Here is a 17429-nt window from a genome sequence, read left to right as displayed (position 1 = left end):
ACTTATGGTCAACTAATACGGTAAATTGTATTAAATTACTTATAGATGCTCAAGGTCAACTAATGTGGTAAATTGTATTAAAATACTTATAGATGCTCAAGATCAACTAATGTGGTAAATTGTATTAAATTACTTATAGATGCTCAAGGTCAACTAATGTGGTAAATTGTATTAAAATACTTATAGATACTCAAGCACTGATGTGGTAAATTGTATTATAGATACTAAAAGTCAACTAATGTGGTAAATTGTATTAAATTACTTATAGATGCTCAAGGTCAACTAATGTGGTAAATTGTATTAAAATACTTATAGATACTCAAGCACTGATGTGGTAAATTGTATTATAGATACTAAAAGTCAACTAATATGGTAAATTGTATTAAATTACTTATAGATGCTCAAGGTCAACTAATGTGGTAAATTGTATTAAAATACTTATAGATACTCAAGCACTGATGTGGTAAATTGTATTATAGATACTAAAAGTCAACTAATGTGGTAAATTGTATTAAATTACTTATAGATACTTATGGTCAACTAATATGGTAAATTGTATTAAATTACTTATAGATACTTATGGTCAACTAATACGGTAAATTGTATTAAATTACTTATACTCAAGGTCAACTGCAAACTGCACAGACCTAGATCTGACATTACATAATATACCAATTTATCAGGGTCTGTGCAGTTTGTTAGATGTAGAATGAACAATGTAGACCTTTATTTGCCAAGGCATGATGCAGTGACAGAGAAGGGTCTATGTAGTTAACAGTTAGATTCAGCATACAAGCAAGTTTGTTCTGTAGTTTGTGGCAGTTATTAAAATATTCATGATCACATTTATAACCATTTAAAAAAAAATCAAAAATTATTATTGTCTGATTGAAACGTTGCATTGATGTAAATGGATTCCAATAATGAACTTGGCTGGCATTGAATCCTGTTGATAATATCCTTACATCATCTGGATTAAATCCACAGTCTGGAGTTAATTAATCCACATAGTGATTGATTTCAGTGGTTAACTGTTGATTTTAATGGGAAACTTGTGTATTGGTGTACAACAACAGAGATTAGAAGCATCAAGGCACAGGGCTGCATGCACAACACCTGCCAATACAGCAATATACAAGGATTATTGAGTGCACCTAGCCACCGGAAAATTTCATTTTGGGCTCATTCAAGCCTACACATAACACCACATGCTGGGATCTGAACCAGTTTTGGCTGAATTTGGCTCTTAATTTAGTCACTCCTTTAATTGGAACTTCCAGTAAATATTTCATTCCTATAACTTTCGTAATGGTAAAGGATGATGCATTGCTGCCACAGAATTGAATCCAGGATCTCTTGTGCTAAAGTCAGGCATCTATACCTGGAAACTAAAAGTCCATACCAGTACAGAATGCTTTGATGTTCATGTAGTTGGCAAAATGGCTTTAAAGAGTTGGATTATAGTTCAAGTCAAACTTAACATTCAGCTTTTTTTGCAGAATAAATGAAATTATTTGTAATTTAATGAAAAAGTTAACTTTTCAAATATTTTTAAAGATATATTTTTATCATTTATTCATAAATACAGTGTTCAGCTCCAGGGCATTTTCTGTTACGTTCAGCCATTGCATAATAATCATTAGAGAGCAAAACATCACTGCTACGGACAGCTGTATTTGGATGAGTTAAATAGCATGGTACGTTTTAGTATATGTTGTTATATCTAATGCTTTGACACGTACTCTTGTATTATGATATAAAGGCCGACTATTGCACCCCACCCACCCCCACACTATGTCCTGTCACACATTTTCCCATAGTCATGCAGCTGCCTTGTTAGTGCAGAAAACATTCTTTTGATTTTGTGGTTTTGTTTAAAAGTTGCTCAGTCAAGATTTCAGAACAATTTAAAACTAATACAACTAATTGGATTGACTAGCAACAATACTCCATATAAAATGTTTGGTCCGATATTGGTAAGCAGATTTTTTTTTATAAACACAGAAACACGGTGACTATAACTCAAAGACATGTACTTTACTTACTACCTTTTCCATTTACCTTAAGACTAAATCCGAAACTTCAATAAAAGACCCCATCCCTTGTGGTCTGAGGGTTTGACACAGCTGCTGAGGGTTTACAAAGAAAAGGAAGAGAAAAAAGTAGTGTTGACAAAGAGCATTGAACCCAAGACCACTCATAGTAAAGTTGCTCACATACCATCAGACTAAAACATCCAGACCAGTTAAAGATGATTCCAAAACAACAGGTACTAAAATTTGATTGAGATGAGAGAAGTCATGGTTCATTTGTCAGTCCTGCTTACCCAGTCTAGCATTGGATAGGTTGTACTCCTCCTTGCAAGACATAGTCTCACATTATACCAAATTAATTGAATGAGGCTGGAAATTATCTTACGAAAATGTTCTTTTTACCTGGAGTCAAAATATTTGCCAAGTACTTTTCGTAAAATATCATTAGCACTTAGCCCATAAAAATGCCTGTTTGAAAGCAACAGGATGTTAAGATCTGTTTTGTTTTCATGTTTGTCTGTTTCCATTTTCTCAACCTCTCCCCCCTTCCATCTTTCAGTCAAGATATTTAGCAATTAGTAATGACATACAGCTTATTTACAATCCCAGTTTGGAAAAGCAGTAGACTGTGCACCTGTTTCAAGCTTCAGATAAGTGCTTGACTGTGCCAATCAATGCAAACCAGTCTAGTTTTAAAAAAGTGGTTCACAGGGTGTATGACATAGCAACTGGTACTTTTATTTTCTCTTCTAAAAAAAGGAAGGAAATTTCTCTCATCATACTTCCAGTTTCATTGCTATGATTTGGAATTCATAGATCTTGGAAGGAATTTTTCACTTTGCGCAACCTTGACACTGAAATCGTTAAGAGACAAATAAATAGGTTTTAAAGATCTCAGTACACCAAACAAAATTTATTACCAGACTGGAGTATTTCATACCCATCTGTTCAGTGTAGACTGGCATCATATTGCAATGTAATACACTTATTTCTTAGTAGACTTGCATCATATTACAATATAATATGTCCAGCTGTTTCTTAGTAGACTTGCATCATACAGCAATGCAATACACCCAGCTGTTTCTGAGTAGACTTGTATCATACTGCAGTGTTATACAATCACTTGTTCCTTAGTAGACTTGTATCATATTGCAATGTAATACAAATATTCCTTAGTAGACCTGCATCATAATGCAATATAATAACACCTATCTGTTCCTTAATAGACCTGCATCGTACTGCAATGTAATAGCACCTATCTGTTCCTTAGTAGACTTGCATCATATTGCAATGTAATACACCTATCTGTTCCTTAGTAGACTTGCATCATATTGCAATGTAATAACACCTATCTGTTCCTTAGTAGACTTGCATCATATTGCAATGTAATAACACCTATCTGTTCCTTGGTAGACCTGCATCATACTACAATGTAATACACATATATGTTCCTTAGTAGACTTGCATCATATTGCAATGTAATAACACCTATCTGTTCCTTGGTAGACCTGCATCATACTGCAATGTAATACACATATATGTTCCTTAGTAGACTTGCATCATATTGCAATGTAATAACACCTATCTGTTCCTTAATAGACTTGCATCATACTGCCGTGTCATACACCTATCTGTTCCTTAGTAGACTTGCATCATACTGCAATGTAATAAAACCTATATGTTCCTTAGTAGACTTACATCATACTGCAATGTAATACACATATATGTTCTTTAGTAGGTTTGCATCATACTGCAATGTAATAACACCTATCTGTTCCTTAGTGGACTTGCATCATATTGCAATGTAATGCACCTATCTGTTTCTTAGTAGACCTGCATCATACGGCAATGTAACATACCTATCTGTTCCTTAGTAGACTTGCATCATATTGCAATATAATAACACCTATCTGTTCCTTAGTAGACTTGAATCATATTGCAGTGTAATACACCAATCTGTTCCTTAGTAGACTTGCATCATATTGCAATGTAATACACCTATCTGTTCCTTAGTGGACCTGAATCATATTGCAATGTAATAACACCTATCTGTTCCTTAGTAGACTTGCATCATATTGCAATGTAATACACCAATCTGTTCCTTAGTAGACTTGCATCATACTGCAATGTAATAACACCTATCTTTTCCTTAGTAGACTTGCATCATATTGCAATGTAATACACCTATCTGTTCCTTAGTAGATTTGCATCATACTGCAATGTAATAACACCTATCTGTTCCTTAGTAGACTTGCATCATACTGCCGTGTCATACAACTATCTGTTCCTTAGTAGACTTGCATCATATTGCAATGTAATAACACCTATATGTTCCTTAGTAGACTTGCATCATACTGCCGTGTCATACAACTATCTGTTCCTTAGTAGACTTGCATCATACTGCAATGTAATACACCTAGCTGAAGGCGAGTATCAAGATCAAAGTGAAACTATGATAACTATGGGTTGCATTGATCTTTTTTAAAAACATTTCATACAGTATTATCATTCAGTTGGAGTAAATATTGCTGATTGCATATTTTGAAAGATATTAGTAACATACATTGCAGTTTGGTCTCATCTATGGTATCTTGGCAAAACAATGGTGTTTCTAAGTTTCAGTAAATGATCCATATATACTTGCTTATTGTCAGGACAAGCTGCAAACAACAAAGATCTTGCTCTGCCATAACATAATGTGTCTGCAGATCAGGGTCTGTTTTGTTTGTTCTATTGAATACTCCAAACATACTGCAAAGACCCTGATCTGCCAGCACATTTTTTGGCAGCAGATCTGGGTCAGTGTAGTTTGCAGTCAGTATTGACTTATAAGTGAGTACATGCGGTAGCATTAATTGGCAGTTTTAGTAACTTTTGTTGCAGTAGATATCAAGTTAAGTCTTTAGTTTCATTTCTCGAACACTAAAACTGGGGGACAGTTTTAGCTTCATTTATTGAAAACTGAAATAAAGTCCATGTACAGTTGTGTGGAGTGTTACAGTTAATGTATCTTTGAGAAATAAGTAACTAATCATCTCCATCAAAAGTAGGTCTCACTGGTTGAAAAAATCCGTATACTGTAATATTGTCTTGTTTTCTTTAGAAGATTTTGAAAATCAGTTGAAGTTAAAATTAAAAATGATTATCCTTGGATAGTACGAGAAAACTTAATGGCCAGTGGCTGGAATCTGAAGAGATGTTTGTATTTCCAACCTGTAATCTTGTAACAGCCAGTTTGAAGATTTTTTTTCTTCAAATGGCTTAAATATTACTATATTCTTCATTTCAAATATTTTCAAATCAGTGCAGGGTTTATATCTTCTTGTTCCACTTCCTTCCTGGCAACATTATATCAGACCACCAGCAGAAGAAAAACAGTTGTTTCCTGTTGATATAGATACTGCCCCTACACTGATATGATAATCAGGGCAGGTGGAACCAGGCAATGAGATTGTGAACCAGTCTCTTCATGATGTATCATTTGAATTACTTTGGTGCTGAAAAAATACATATGATTCATATGACTTGCTGAATATTGGTGCTGTTGGTGTTGCATGCTTCAAGTTGCTAGATATTTTTAGATATAAATTTTCAAATGATATCCATCTTTGTGGTTGGATAATTTCTCAGATAAAATTGTTAAGTATAGTTTAACCTCTTGGATATGTGTGTATAAATTTGATCCATGTCAGTTAAGTCTATCCTTGGGGCCTGGGGTTGGGTATTGCTAGAGATTTTGTAATGTGATACAGTATTGTGTATTGCAGTGCATAACACAGCATGTTGAAAAAAATCTTTTGAAAGTGTAAACTAATATAAAAGATTAAGCAAGAAGTCAAAGTTCAGTATAACTTTTTTTCTTCAGTTTCATAAAATGAACCATTAATGGGAAACATTGTGACATATGTATGGATGAGTCCGAGCAGTATGTGATAGGCTTAAATTGCATTGTTTCCACTCTAACTGCATTGATGGCTATGATGGGATGACGTTGGCAAATGTGTATGTGTGGAGGGGTCAAGTTCATTGTCCCACTTGAAAACTGCCCTCCTCCCCACTCATGATGATAAGCATGATTAATTATATAATGCCAGAAATGTTGTCAGATTTGTGATTTATTTGTTTCCATTTTATTTGGCACCAGATCATGCAAGAATTTTCAGGCTCCATGCTCATAATTTTGGGCCTATGGTAATGCAACAGGCAGGATTATAATATACAATGACTATTTTCTCATGTTAGCGTGGTTAAAGTTAATATGACTTGAAGTAGTCACCTCAAAAATTGGTAGGCATATTTGTATTTATGTGTATTTGAGACTTTCAGGCCATTTTAGAAGGGTTTTTTAAATACAGATATTTAGAGTTTTCTCAAAAAGTAGTGTTAGCATCAAAAGTCATTCAATCCAGACAAACTACTTGGTATGCTTATTTGCATTGCTATGTTGAGCTGATCAGATTTTCATGCCATTAAAATATTTTGTTTGTTTTTTTAACGTGGTTTAGTCTTTTGGACTTTTTTAAAATCACAATTTAGCCTACAGAACCTGAGGTAGGCAGATAAAATTTGCCAAATATGCTGGTAGGCTTATGACGATGATTTGCTTAGATTTTCATTTGTAATTGTCCAAATTTTATACTTTTTTAAATTTTTAATATGTCTGCCATATGACAGATTTTATGATAATGCCTATCCAATTTGTCTTTTCCACACAATAACTTTCAGTCCATCTAGTCTATTCCCTGTGTCTTTTCCATACTAGTCTATTTCCTGTCTTTTCACACAGTAATTCTCTACCCATCTTTTTTCCCACTGTTGTTTCCAACAATCTACCATTTCCAAAAGTTCCCAAAATAGGAACCCAACAATATATTTATGCTCCAAAGGTCAAAGGTCGAGGTAGAGTTTAGGTCAAAGGACAAAGTCCAAAGCCACAAATCAAATTCTGTGGATAGCCAGCATTTCCAATGATAAAGGCATCTGCTGATTTTGGGGTTGTTGATCGAGCTCAAAGAGACCAAAGAAAAAAATTGGTTTCTGCAAACTAACCTGAAGTGGCATTGATGTAATGTACTGAATATTGCCTTCTTTTTTGTGGGTGTGGGGTGGGGGTTGGTTGCAAGATTTCAGGCTCCTGACCTTTTTTTTTGACAAATGTCAAGCATCCATTAACGTTTGCAGTATCTGAAACTCTCTGTATAGTGTTATATGGACTGAACTTCTTTTATTTTATGACTCAGATGCTGCAATCCAGTCCTTTAATTTTAGGGTTGTCTCATACCCCTAATAAAATGTCATTTTATTAACCTTGCTAGATTTTTCTTCAATTCTGTCAATCACTAGTGTCACAGAATGACACTAATTGTGTTGTGGTTGGAATGGGTAGAGATGCATGTTTAGCTTTCAGAACCAAATCTAGTATAGTTTCAGGTTACCTAGATGCTCCTTGTAAACAAGCTACTATTGCCTACAGTCAAGCAAAAACTACATATGTCCATATGTTGTAATGCCATCACTAACAAATTTCTGAAAGTTACTTTTCTAATACCAGCTGACTGAGAAAAAAAAAATTGGGGGCAAGTTCAGTAAAACATTTTTCGTCTGTTAATACTACATATTCTTTGGTAAGTTGGCTATTCCAAGCAAATGAAGCATCTGTTCTTCTCTCCAGATGACTCATTCAATGGGGAAAATATAATTTGAAAAATTGAAAATTTCAAATTTGTGTGCACAAACCAAAATCCAAGCAGATTACTTAAGAGGTGTTGAAATTTCCTAGAAATTATTTGTTTGAATGACCAAAAAAAATACAATTCTGCAATTTGCAGCAAAATCTGCAGGTGTGTTAAATATGCCCAATTCATAATCTTTTCTAAGTAAGCAAACCTAAATTTAGAGGACATTTACTTATAAAGGACACCATTATAAACTTTTATTTACATATGCAAAGGACACCTGGATATTATGTTGTTCAGTATTATGGGTTATTTTATTCTCCATTATCAACAGGTTTCACTTTATTAATGAACCTTTCATAGCAGTTCTGTCTGGATAGGTTTCATTGTAACCTATTTAATGTCCTCTGAATGTTGGTTGTACAGTAATTTCTGCAATATCCTCCATTGATATATGATGCTGTAGTCTGTAATATTCTCTTTTGGACTGGTTTCACACTACTTCCTTATTGTCTAGATTTTTTTATGGATAGGATTCGGTATGGTCCATTGACTGTCCTATATAGACAGGTTTCAATGTGGTGCTCTTTTGTCCTCTAATATGGTTTATTTTGGTCTTCAGTAGCCTTTAAACTATAGTCTGTAGTGTCCTCTGTAGACAGGTTAAACAGTATTTTCTGTAGTGTCTTCTATTTTCATCTATAGATTTTTTTCACAGTGGTCCAGGGAACTATATTTGCTTCATTTGTAGAGCATCGGACTCATAATTCTTGGATACCTGACCTTGTCAGCCCAGGTCAGCTGCCTTGGTGTGTCCTTTAGGAAGGTACATAGCTCCCATTTTCTTAGAAATATTTAGCAATAATGTGCTGAAAATGCCATTAATAAGAACAGAGCAGAACAGTTCACTATGGTCCATTAACTGTCCACTTTAGACAGGTTTTTTTGTGGACTCTATACTGTTTATAGACAGGTTTTAGTGTGCTGTGGTCTCTGATGGTTTCACTGCAAACTTTGTAGTGTACTGTATGGATAGGTATCACTGGTACAAAAATCTAACCAATTGACATTTCTTTGACATGCCTCAAGTATCATGCATTTGGACCAACAAACAAAAACCTTCCTGGTGCTGACCAAGTTTGAAATTGTTCCAACAAGCAAACAACCTGTACCTTGTGCTGACCTAGTTTGAAATTGTTCCAGTCTTACACCCAGCTATCACTCTTTGGCCTTTAATAAATGCAACTGGGCCAAAAACATCTACTGTTGCCATGATGATTGACCCATCCCAGGTAAACAAACCAAATTCAGCCAACCTCCATTGCCAGGCTGCTGATAAAATTCTTTATTGTCTTTCAAGACTTTTACCATGACTTTTTTTGCTGTGAGAAAGAAAGCTGAACCTTTCTTATCACTAAGTTTTATGTGTTTTAAAGACTGAGGGGAAGTTTATATCTTCCCCTGGAGATTGACTTGAGAAGAAATGGAATCTCTGTAGAAAATATAGGTACCTATCGAGTTCATCTCCGAAACACTTCTAATGAGTGATAGGCATACAGAGATCAGACCACTAATTCATTTTCCATAGAACTTAATGTTAAGATTTAAAAAATAAAATTAATTACTTCATTATATTGGCATACGATTAAACCATACATGCTTCCATTCATTAGAGCAAGAGAATTTTTTTCTGCTTTGAAAATAGGTGTTTTGCAGAATTTTCGTGCATTTTGTGATGCTAAACAGGATTCCATGGTCTGCACCTAATAACATAGCCTTACATAGTCCATATGCTATTTCGTCATTGGGAAATTAAATACCGGATATCAAAATAAAAGTAAATATTTTGTTCTCAGCTATAGTCAGGCTATGATCTGCAGATGCATTATGCTATAAAAGATCTTTGTTGTTTACAGTTTAACTCAAAAGTGAGTATATACAGTAGGCAAATAATTTCCACTTTGTAACAAGATCTTCATATCAACGATAGGCAAACATTACTTTCAGTCTTGCTAAGTTACAAACTAATACCCATTCCAGAGAAATGTTTGCTGAAATTTAAAAACAGTTATATTATACTAGATTCTGCTTGAAAGCATTTGTGGTTATTGTCATCTCTGAGAAATTTTTTTAACAATCCTTATCCCTTTTTGAGCTCAACAGGTCATAGATGAGAAGAGCTTATGGGATGGTTTGCTGGTCTGTTGTTGGTCATCTACCTGACCATTAGCACAAGTTTGTTGTTGGTACTACTTGGTGGATTACCATGAAACTCTATCGTATACACTCACTCCCTCTTATGATATACTTGATTCTTTTAAGTGCTGCTTGGATATTCAATATAGCTGCCATGGTAGCAATCTTGAAAATCTTGTTATCACTATTCCTCCTTAATGGATGATCATATCAACATGGAGTTTTCACCAGCAGACTGCTTGTGATGTCTGGTTGGTCCTAAATGAAAACTGTTGAGATATTCAGAATGGGGTAGCAACATTGACCTTCTTGAAAAATTTTTAATTGCTGTTGACATGGTGTTTTCACCAAAAGATTTCTTGTGATGTTTAGTTGGTCCTTAATGAAAATGGTGCCAATTTGATGTCCAATATGGCCACAACAGTGGCCATCTTGAAAATGTTATGTTGTTTATGTCATATCAACATGGGGTTTTCACTGAAGGACTTCTTATGCTGTCAGGTTTTGTTCCAAAATACAAATGATACAAAAATCTTGTTATTGCTACTTCTCCTGTTGTTTTTTTTTTTTCTCACTAAAAGACTTTGATCTTATTGCTACTTGTCCTGAATGGATGGTCTTATAAATGTGGGTTTCTCACTAGCTGTCTTCTTAACAATGTTACTGTTCTAAAATCCATATTGACAAAAAAAATAAAAAATCAACCCCATTTGAACAGAAAGTTATATTGATGTGGTGTTTTCGCCAGAAAACTTATGATGTCCAATTGGTCTTAAATGAAAATGGTGCTAGTCTGATGTCCAGTATGGCCGATACAGCAGCAATCTTGTAAATCTTATTAATGCTACTTTCCCTGAATGGAAAGTCATATTTTCAAATCACTGTTGTCTTTTCTCTCATAAATGATTGGCTATATCAACATGGGGTTTTCAACTTTAGTCTTATTATGATAGCCAGCTGGTCATAAAAGAAAATGGTGCCAGTCATACATCCAGTATGGCTGACATGATGGCTTACAAATCTCATTGTAACTACTCCTCCTGAATTGATGATCATTGTTACCCGCAGTTTTCCTCAAGTCTTCATATGACATATTCTTTGGCCTGAATGAAAATGGTTCCAAGCTGACATCCAATATATATGCACACAGCAGCTTTGTTTAAAATCTTGTTATTGTTGATGATTACTCAAGATAATTTCAATACTCAACATTTAAAAGGAATAAATGTTCTTTTCTTGAATGTTTGCAAATTCTTTTCGCTCAGTCCTTTCAAGAGACTCTTGTTATTTATGCCCCACTAATGTTGTCATCTGCTCTTCTCCTTAATCAGTGTAGATGGAGTTCAGGTTTTAAGAAAGAGTCCATATTACCCCTCCCCCACATATGATTTTTGACCATCCAAAGACACATATACACATCCTAACCCAACCCCTACCCATACCTTTATCCCCAGGAACTGCATCCAGGATCCATTGTTGTTATATATTAATTTTCTTAAAATATTATTCCAAATAGAATTACTCTGCTTTTATTGGTATAACTGGAAGGTTAACATAATAATGGTGGAATGCAAAGAGAGAAATGGAGTTCATGTTATAAGAATAACATATTCATGGTAGAATAAACAGAGAATAATGGAGGTCATGTACAGGGATAACATAATGATGGCAGAATGCACAGAGACAAATGGAGTTTGTTTTAAGGATAACATTCATGGTTGAGTACACAGAGAATAATAGAGTTCATGTACATCGATAACATAATGGTGGTAGAGCACTCAAAGAGAATTATATAATTCATGTTGGAGTTGCACAGTGCAGAGAGACAAGGAAATCCCAGTTGTAAAGGGTTACATTATATGTCTCCAGTTATGCTTTTCAGTGAGAAGACAAATTATGAAACCCTTTGAAAGGGACTTATTGCTTAAGAGTAAACTCAAGCATAGATTTTGTTCTCATCCAATTTCTTCCTTTGAAATTAAAATAACCCTTCATTTTGCAATATAGTTTAGCACATTGAACATGTATAATATTCATCAAGTATTATTATTTTCTAACCTCTTTTATAAAACACATTTGGTCTTAATATGTTTTTTCAGTGGCCAAAAGTGCTGTCTTTACTGATCTCTGCCATCTCACATCTATCAGTGTGGGTTCAAGTTTCAGGCACAGCCAATGGGAATAAACGAGAAAGCTAACAGTAGTTTCCAGTGGGTCAGTGGTTCTTACCTGGCCTTTCATGGGTTCTTCCTCTGCCATTTATACTGATCTCCATGTAAAGCCTATCTTGCACTGAGAAATGGTGTTAAACCCAACCAGCATATAGCACAAAATGTTTTTTGAAAATCTAACAATTTTATCAGTAGAACTGTAATGATATCTGCTAATCTTCCATAAACAAAATAACAGTCGAACAGTTGTAATTTTTATGTGCAATCTGTATTGCAGCAGGCACATTGTAAGTCATTTACTGTTGTTTTTAAAAACGGTACATTAATACAAATATGAAATATGCATTTTTTTGTCCTCAGCACAAACACTCAACAAGGCAATCACTGAGGGCACTATACAGGTACCCCCTTCCTTTCATTTATGAACATATACGAGTCCAGAGTCTGTACCTACATTATACACTGTTGGGACTGTCCTTACATAGGCTGTCAAAATGTCACACATAATACATTTGTCTGCTTGTTTTATTGGTGAAACTAAATTTGAATTTTAAATTTTAAAGCATTCAGAAGCAGAACTAATTCACTTTAATCCAAAATATTGCTTAGGTATCAAATCGGCTAATATATACATTCACTGTAGATAAAAAATGACATCCACATGCTTGGCAGGATTTTTGCTCATAATTAAGTGAAATTATTGCAATCAATTAAAATTGCTATTAAGTTAGGTTTTACTTAATTTATCAACCAATTTTCATATCAAACTAATGGAAAAATAAATAAAATTTGCTGCATTAAATGTCTCCCCACTCCCCTTTTTGGAGGCAAGGTGGCTCTGGTTAGTGTGACAAAGTCGCAACTGAAAGGATGCGAGTTCAGATCCAATCATTGGATCAGTCTCACTAGGCTACCATGGTTTGTCGTTTAGGAAGGCACGTTGCATTAAATAACCTTTTGGTGTTGCTGTGCTATTACAAGCCAATCCATGCCATGCCCCACTCCCCTTGCAGTTGTGGCATTAAACCTTATCCAGTCTTTTATGGATATACTGTGAAACGCCATGTCCATCTCTTTCTTTGTTTACTATCATTATTTTACTCTTATAACATGTACTCCATCCATCTCTCTTGACACTCTACCATCATACCTCGTAAGTTGAACTTTGTGTTTTATCACTACGATGTTATCCTTGTAACTTTAACGTCTTGCTCATCCAGGTGTCAGAGACATGTAGCTGGTATGTTAACTGTACTTTCTTTTTTATCTCAATCTGGACGTCTGAGCCTATTTGTCTCAGTTATGGTGTCCATTTGCTAACTACAGCACTTGTAGGAACATCTTGTTCAAAAATTTAAAGCTATCCTTAAAATCCAAACGAATTGTTTCTTATTTTTTTATATATGACATCCATTGATAAAATGTGATAATATTGTAAAACTGTCAACTCTAGTTTCCTTTTTAGTAGATGTCCTCAAAAGAGATTAGTTGTGTTTAACTAATTGAGTTATTATTACTATTATTATTATTGCTATTATTATTAATTTATCTTGAGTTTGGATGCCAGTTTATGGGCATCCAGAATTTAATATTTTGTAAGTTTATAAAATTACTATAAAGTAAAAGATTTTATTATTCATGTCTGCTGTATATTTTTTTTTTCAGTTCGAAGAGTTCCTCCACATTTTTCCATTCCCCCAGAAGACATTGAGGTTGAACCAGGTGCTGATGTCAACATAACATGTGTTGCAGTAGGATCCCCAATGCCTCTTGTAAAATGGCGTGAGGGAGCCAAAGATCTCACGCCGGAGGATGAACTGCCAGTTGGTCGAAACATTCTTACATTGACAAAAGTACGCGAGTCAAAAAATTACACATGTGTGGCATCTTCTGACCTTGGAAACATTGAGCATGACGTTCAAGTCAAGGTGAAAGGTAAAAATATTATGTGTTCCCATGTTTTAATAATTTGATGTTTGTAAGGTGGTGCGCTGCATGAACCTTTACCTTACCTGAGTGAAGTAGATGTTTACAAAGTGAGATGTGATAAGATGAGTGCTGAGTTACTTTGTTTTTAATATTATATTTCATCCAAAGCAAGCAAAATAACATATAGTTATTAAACAGTACATTTAGATTTAAATGTCTTACTTCATGATTAGGTAGAAATAATTTGGCAGTAGATAGAATGTAAAAAGCTAGTTATTTAATTAAAAATTCATTCAACATGTACAAAAGCACAAAATTATGCAAAAGGAAAGGTATTTGGACACAAAGAAAATCCTATAGACATGCATATAATTTTTGTATTTTGTTTGCAAACAGTTGTCAGAAAACCACTGAATTAATGAGACAAAATACAGACAATACTGCAGAGACATTCAAATTTATAAACATAAACTTATTAGTTTTTCTGAATTGCACAGTTTTCCAAATATCATAATTTTGATGATAACTTAAGCATTATGACATGGGAAAAGTTATTTTCAAAACTAAATGCAAATTGTAAAAAAATGTTCTGCAAGAGTGAACACATATAAATAATAAATTTACTTGCAATTGTATCATTCATTTTTGCATTTGTAGGTAATACTGTCACAGAGATTAATACATTGCTGTTCTTGTAATTGTTTGCATATGATGAAAATACATGGTATTCAGTGGAATTTAAATAATGTTTCCAACCCCAATAGATTCAAGGGAGACAATTTCCAGATGGGGTCAGCTAAATGTTTAATCACTGAGCTCAGAGGCAGACTTTACATATAGTTGTCAGTTACATTGAGAACGACAAACACTTGCATGTACTTTAGTTTTCTTTATTGGAACGAAAATGATCAAGGTCTTTAAATGGTTTGATCATGCACAGGGTCCATGGATAATAATGAGGTGATCTTGCATCTGATTGGCTGAACTTGTTACCAATCGGGAGTCTATTTCTGCTCTGATTTTGATCAACTTGGAATATAGGTTTATATAATGAAGATCTTTTACAAATTTGCTGATTAGTGAGATGCATGAATATTAGTTAGCAGATCTTGCATCTGATTAGCAAAGTTGTTGCCACTCTGGAAGCCCTATTTCTGATCCTATTTTGATCAAACTTGAAATATGGCATTATATCATGAAACTTTGATGATGAGTAAGATTTAGTATTATTAATAATGTAATCTTGCATCATGCTTATCCACTCTGGAATCCTTATTTTTAAATTTTTCATCAGTTTTGATACAACTTGTTTGCTGATATCAAGATTTTTGGCTAAATGTGATGATCTTGCATGTAATTGGCCAAGCTTATTACCACTGTTAAAACCATAAATCTCTTCCAGTTTTGAAAAAAAAATTAAATAAGGGCTTGTCTTGGACCAGTCTGATTAAAATCAGATCTCTACAGTCCTACATGAATGGGATCAGTGCATATTAATGAAGTGAACTTTCAAGTGATTGGCTAAGCTTGTTACACTTCTGGAAGCCATATTTTTATTTGATTTCGATCAAACGGGGCCTTACACCATCAAAATCTTGTACCATTCTGATTAAAATTGGATCTCCACTGTCCTACATGAAGATCTTGTGGACATTGACAAGAGGTCAAGTTTGATTGACCTTTTGGTTCACCAATTGAATCACAGCTTCCAAGTTTCTGAAAGTGACATACATTATTCAGAACATATCCTTACTACTGATGACTCTCCCTAAAATGAAATTCAGCACTTTATCTGATAAGCTACTAAGAATAAGCGAACTCCAAAGGTCAATGATTTTTTATTGGTTGTCTGTGAGATCTCCACTTTTGAATCGTGGAGATCTAATCAAATATGATCTTGGACTGTTTCAATTATGAGCAACACATATGCATATTTATGCAGTGATCTTGCATGTCATTGGCTGAACTCTTTATCTCTATGGTAGCAATATTTCTGATTAGTTTTGATCGGAATTGTAGTATGGGCTTGTACCATCAAAATTCAACGTAACCAGAATCAGTGAGTTGATGTTGCATCTGACAGAGTTTATTACCAACCATATGTTTAATCTGTTGGGTTTATTTTGATGAAGATCGAGAGTAACTTTGATTATGAGCAAGGGTCTATGCATATTAATTATCCTTCCATCTTTGTAAAAATATTTTTTTATCAGGATATAGTAAAATAGGTAAAATTAACATGATATAAAATTTGGGAGATAGATTATATAGAATGTGTTCTTACAACATAAGCCTGCTTAATGAAATGGTCAACTGTTAGGTTATGTAAGCCAGGTGAGTGATTATCCACATGAGGCTTTTGTTATTGTTTTACAAAAATATGATTATTTCTTGGATATTTAAATAGATGGTTAGGGATCCATTTGTTTCAACCAATGAACATTTGATGCCTGTATCTTTAAATAATTGATTTGTTGCAACCATAAAATACATAAACATTGGTACCTCATGAATACTAGTGAATTCATAGTGCATAACTCCCTCACTGTAAGGCAGTCCTTTTTATAAAGTAGATACAGTCATGGATCGCTTTTCGTTATTTAATGGTAATATATGTATAAAACACCTCTCTATAAGACAGTGAAGGAGTGTTGTATTATTTTCAGTTTTAAAAGATGTCTCAAACAGTATTTTAAAATTAATTAATTTTTGGCTAATGACCAGACCTGGAGATAATAAAAACTTGAGCTCATATTTTTGAGATTCAGATTTCCATTTTCAGCCAATCAAAAGTTACTTTGGAAAATCTCCAATTCAGTCAGTAATTTTATGAGTTCTGGGCCTGATGTATTTACACATAACAACCTTAGAGAAAAATTAAAGAAATGAAGCAAAAAGAAAAAAAGAAAAAAATATAGTTATCACAGTATTTTAAAGAAAGAATTGATATATGCAAAGACATATTTGACAGAAACTTACACATATTGAGTACTAATTTGAACTCTGTCCTTATAATCTTGTAATCTTTTGCACAAGATCATTTGTTATTAAATAAGTTAAAGTGCATGTGAGAGCCTATTGCTTCATAAAGGGACAAATAGTCTTTTTTTGTTGTTGTTGGTAGTAATAAGAGGTCATGAACTAAGGCTAAGAATAGTGCACAACAAACTCATCCCTTCCCCAAACATCATCTCCCATCCCCCAAAAGCTACACATGCACAAACACAGTTTACTCCCAAGTGCAGAAAATGTTTTATCTGGTTTTTTAATTGCTCAGGTAGATGAATTACTTAATATTAAATTGCAAGCTTACAAACTTGTAAATATTTTTTGTTAATTGTTTGTATAAAAATAAAATATATATATTTGTATTCAGTCTATGAAAATACATTTATTATGTTCAAACAATGAACATTTTCAGTGAC

At 33.9% G+C, this 17429-nt stretch overlaps 1 protein-coding gene across 11 annotated transcripts in view; it reads left to right on the top strand.

The window, feature by feature from the left end:
• LOC149807303 (receptor-type tyrosine-protein phosphatase delta-like) overlaps positions 1-17429 on the top strand; it is a 434670-nt gene that overhangs the window by 236632 nt on the left and 180609 nt on the right. For all 11 annotated transcript variants that reach the window (XM_089965081.1, XM_089965090.1, XM_089965151.1 and 8 more), the window contains one exon: positions 13741-14010. In XM_089965081.1, the coding sequence (XP_089821207.1) occupies positions 13741-14010 (270 nt within the window). The remainder of the gene's footprint in view (positions 1-13740; positions 14011-17429) is intronic.

This window comes from Sinohyriopsis cumingii, chromosome 1 (assembly GCF_028554795.1).
Source record: "Sinohyriopsis cumingii isolate HCF-2022 chromosome 1, ASM2855479v2, whole genome shotgun sequence".
Classification (NCBI taxonomy): Eukaryota; Metazoa; Mollusca; class Bivalvia; order Unionida; family Unionidae; genus Sinohyriopsis; species Sinohyriopsis cumingii.
The sequence above is the reverse complement of the archived record's forward strand: the minus strand, read 5'-3'. Positions and strand labels throughout refer to the sequence as shown.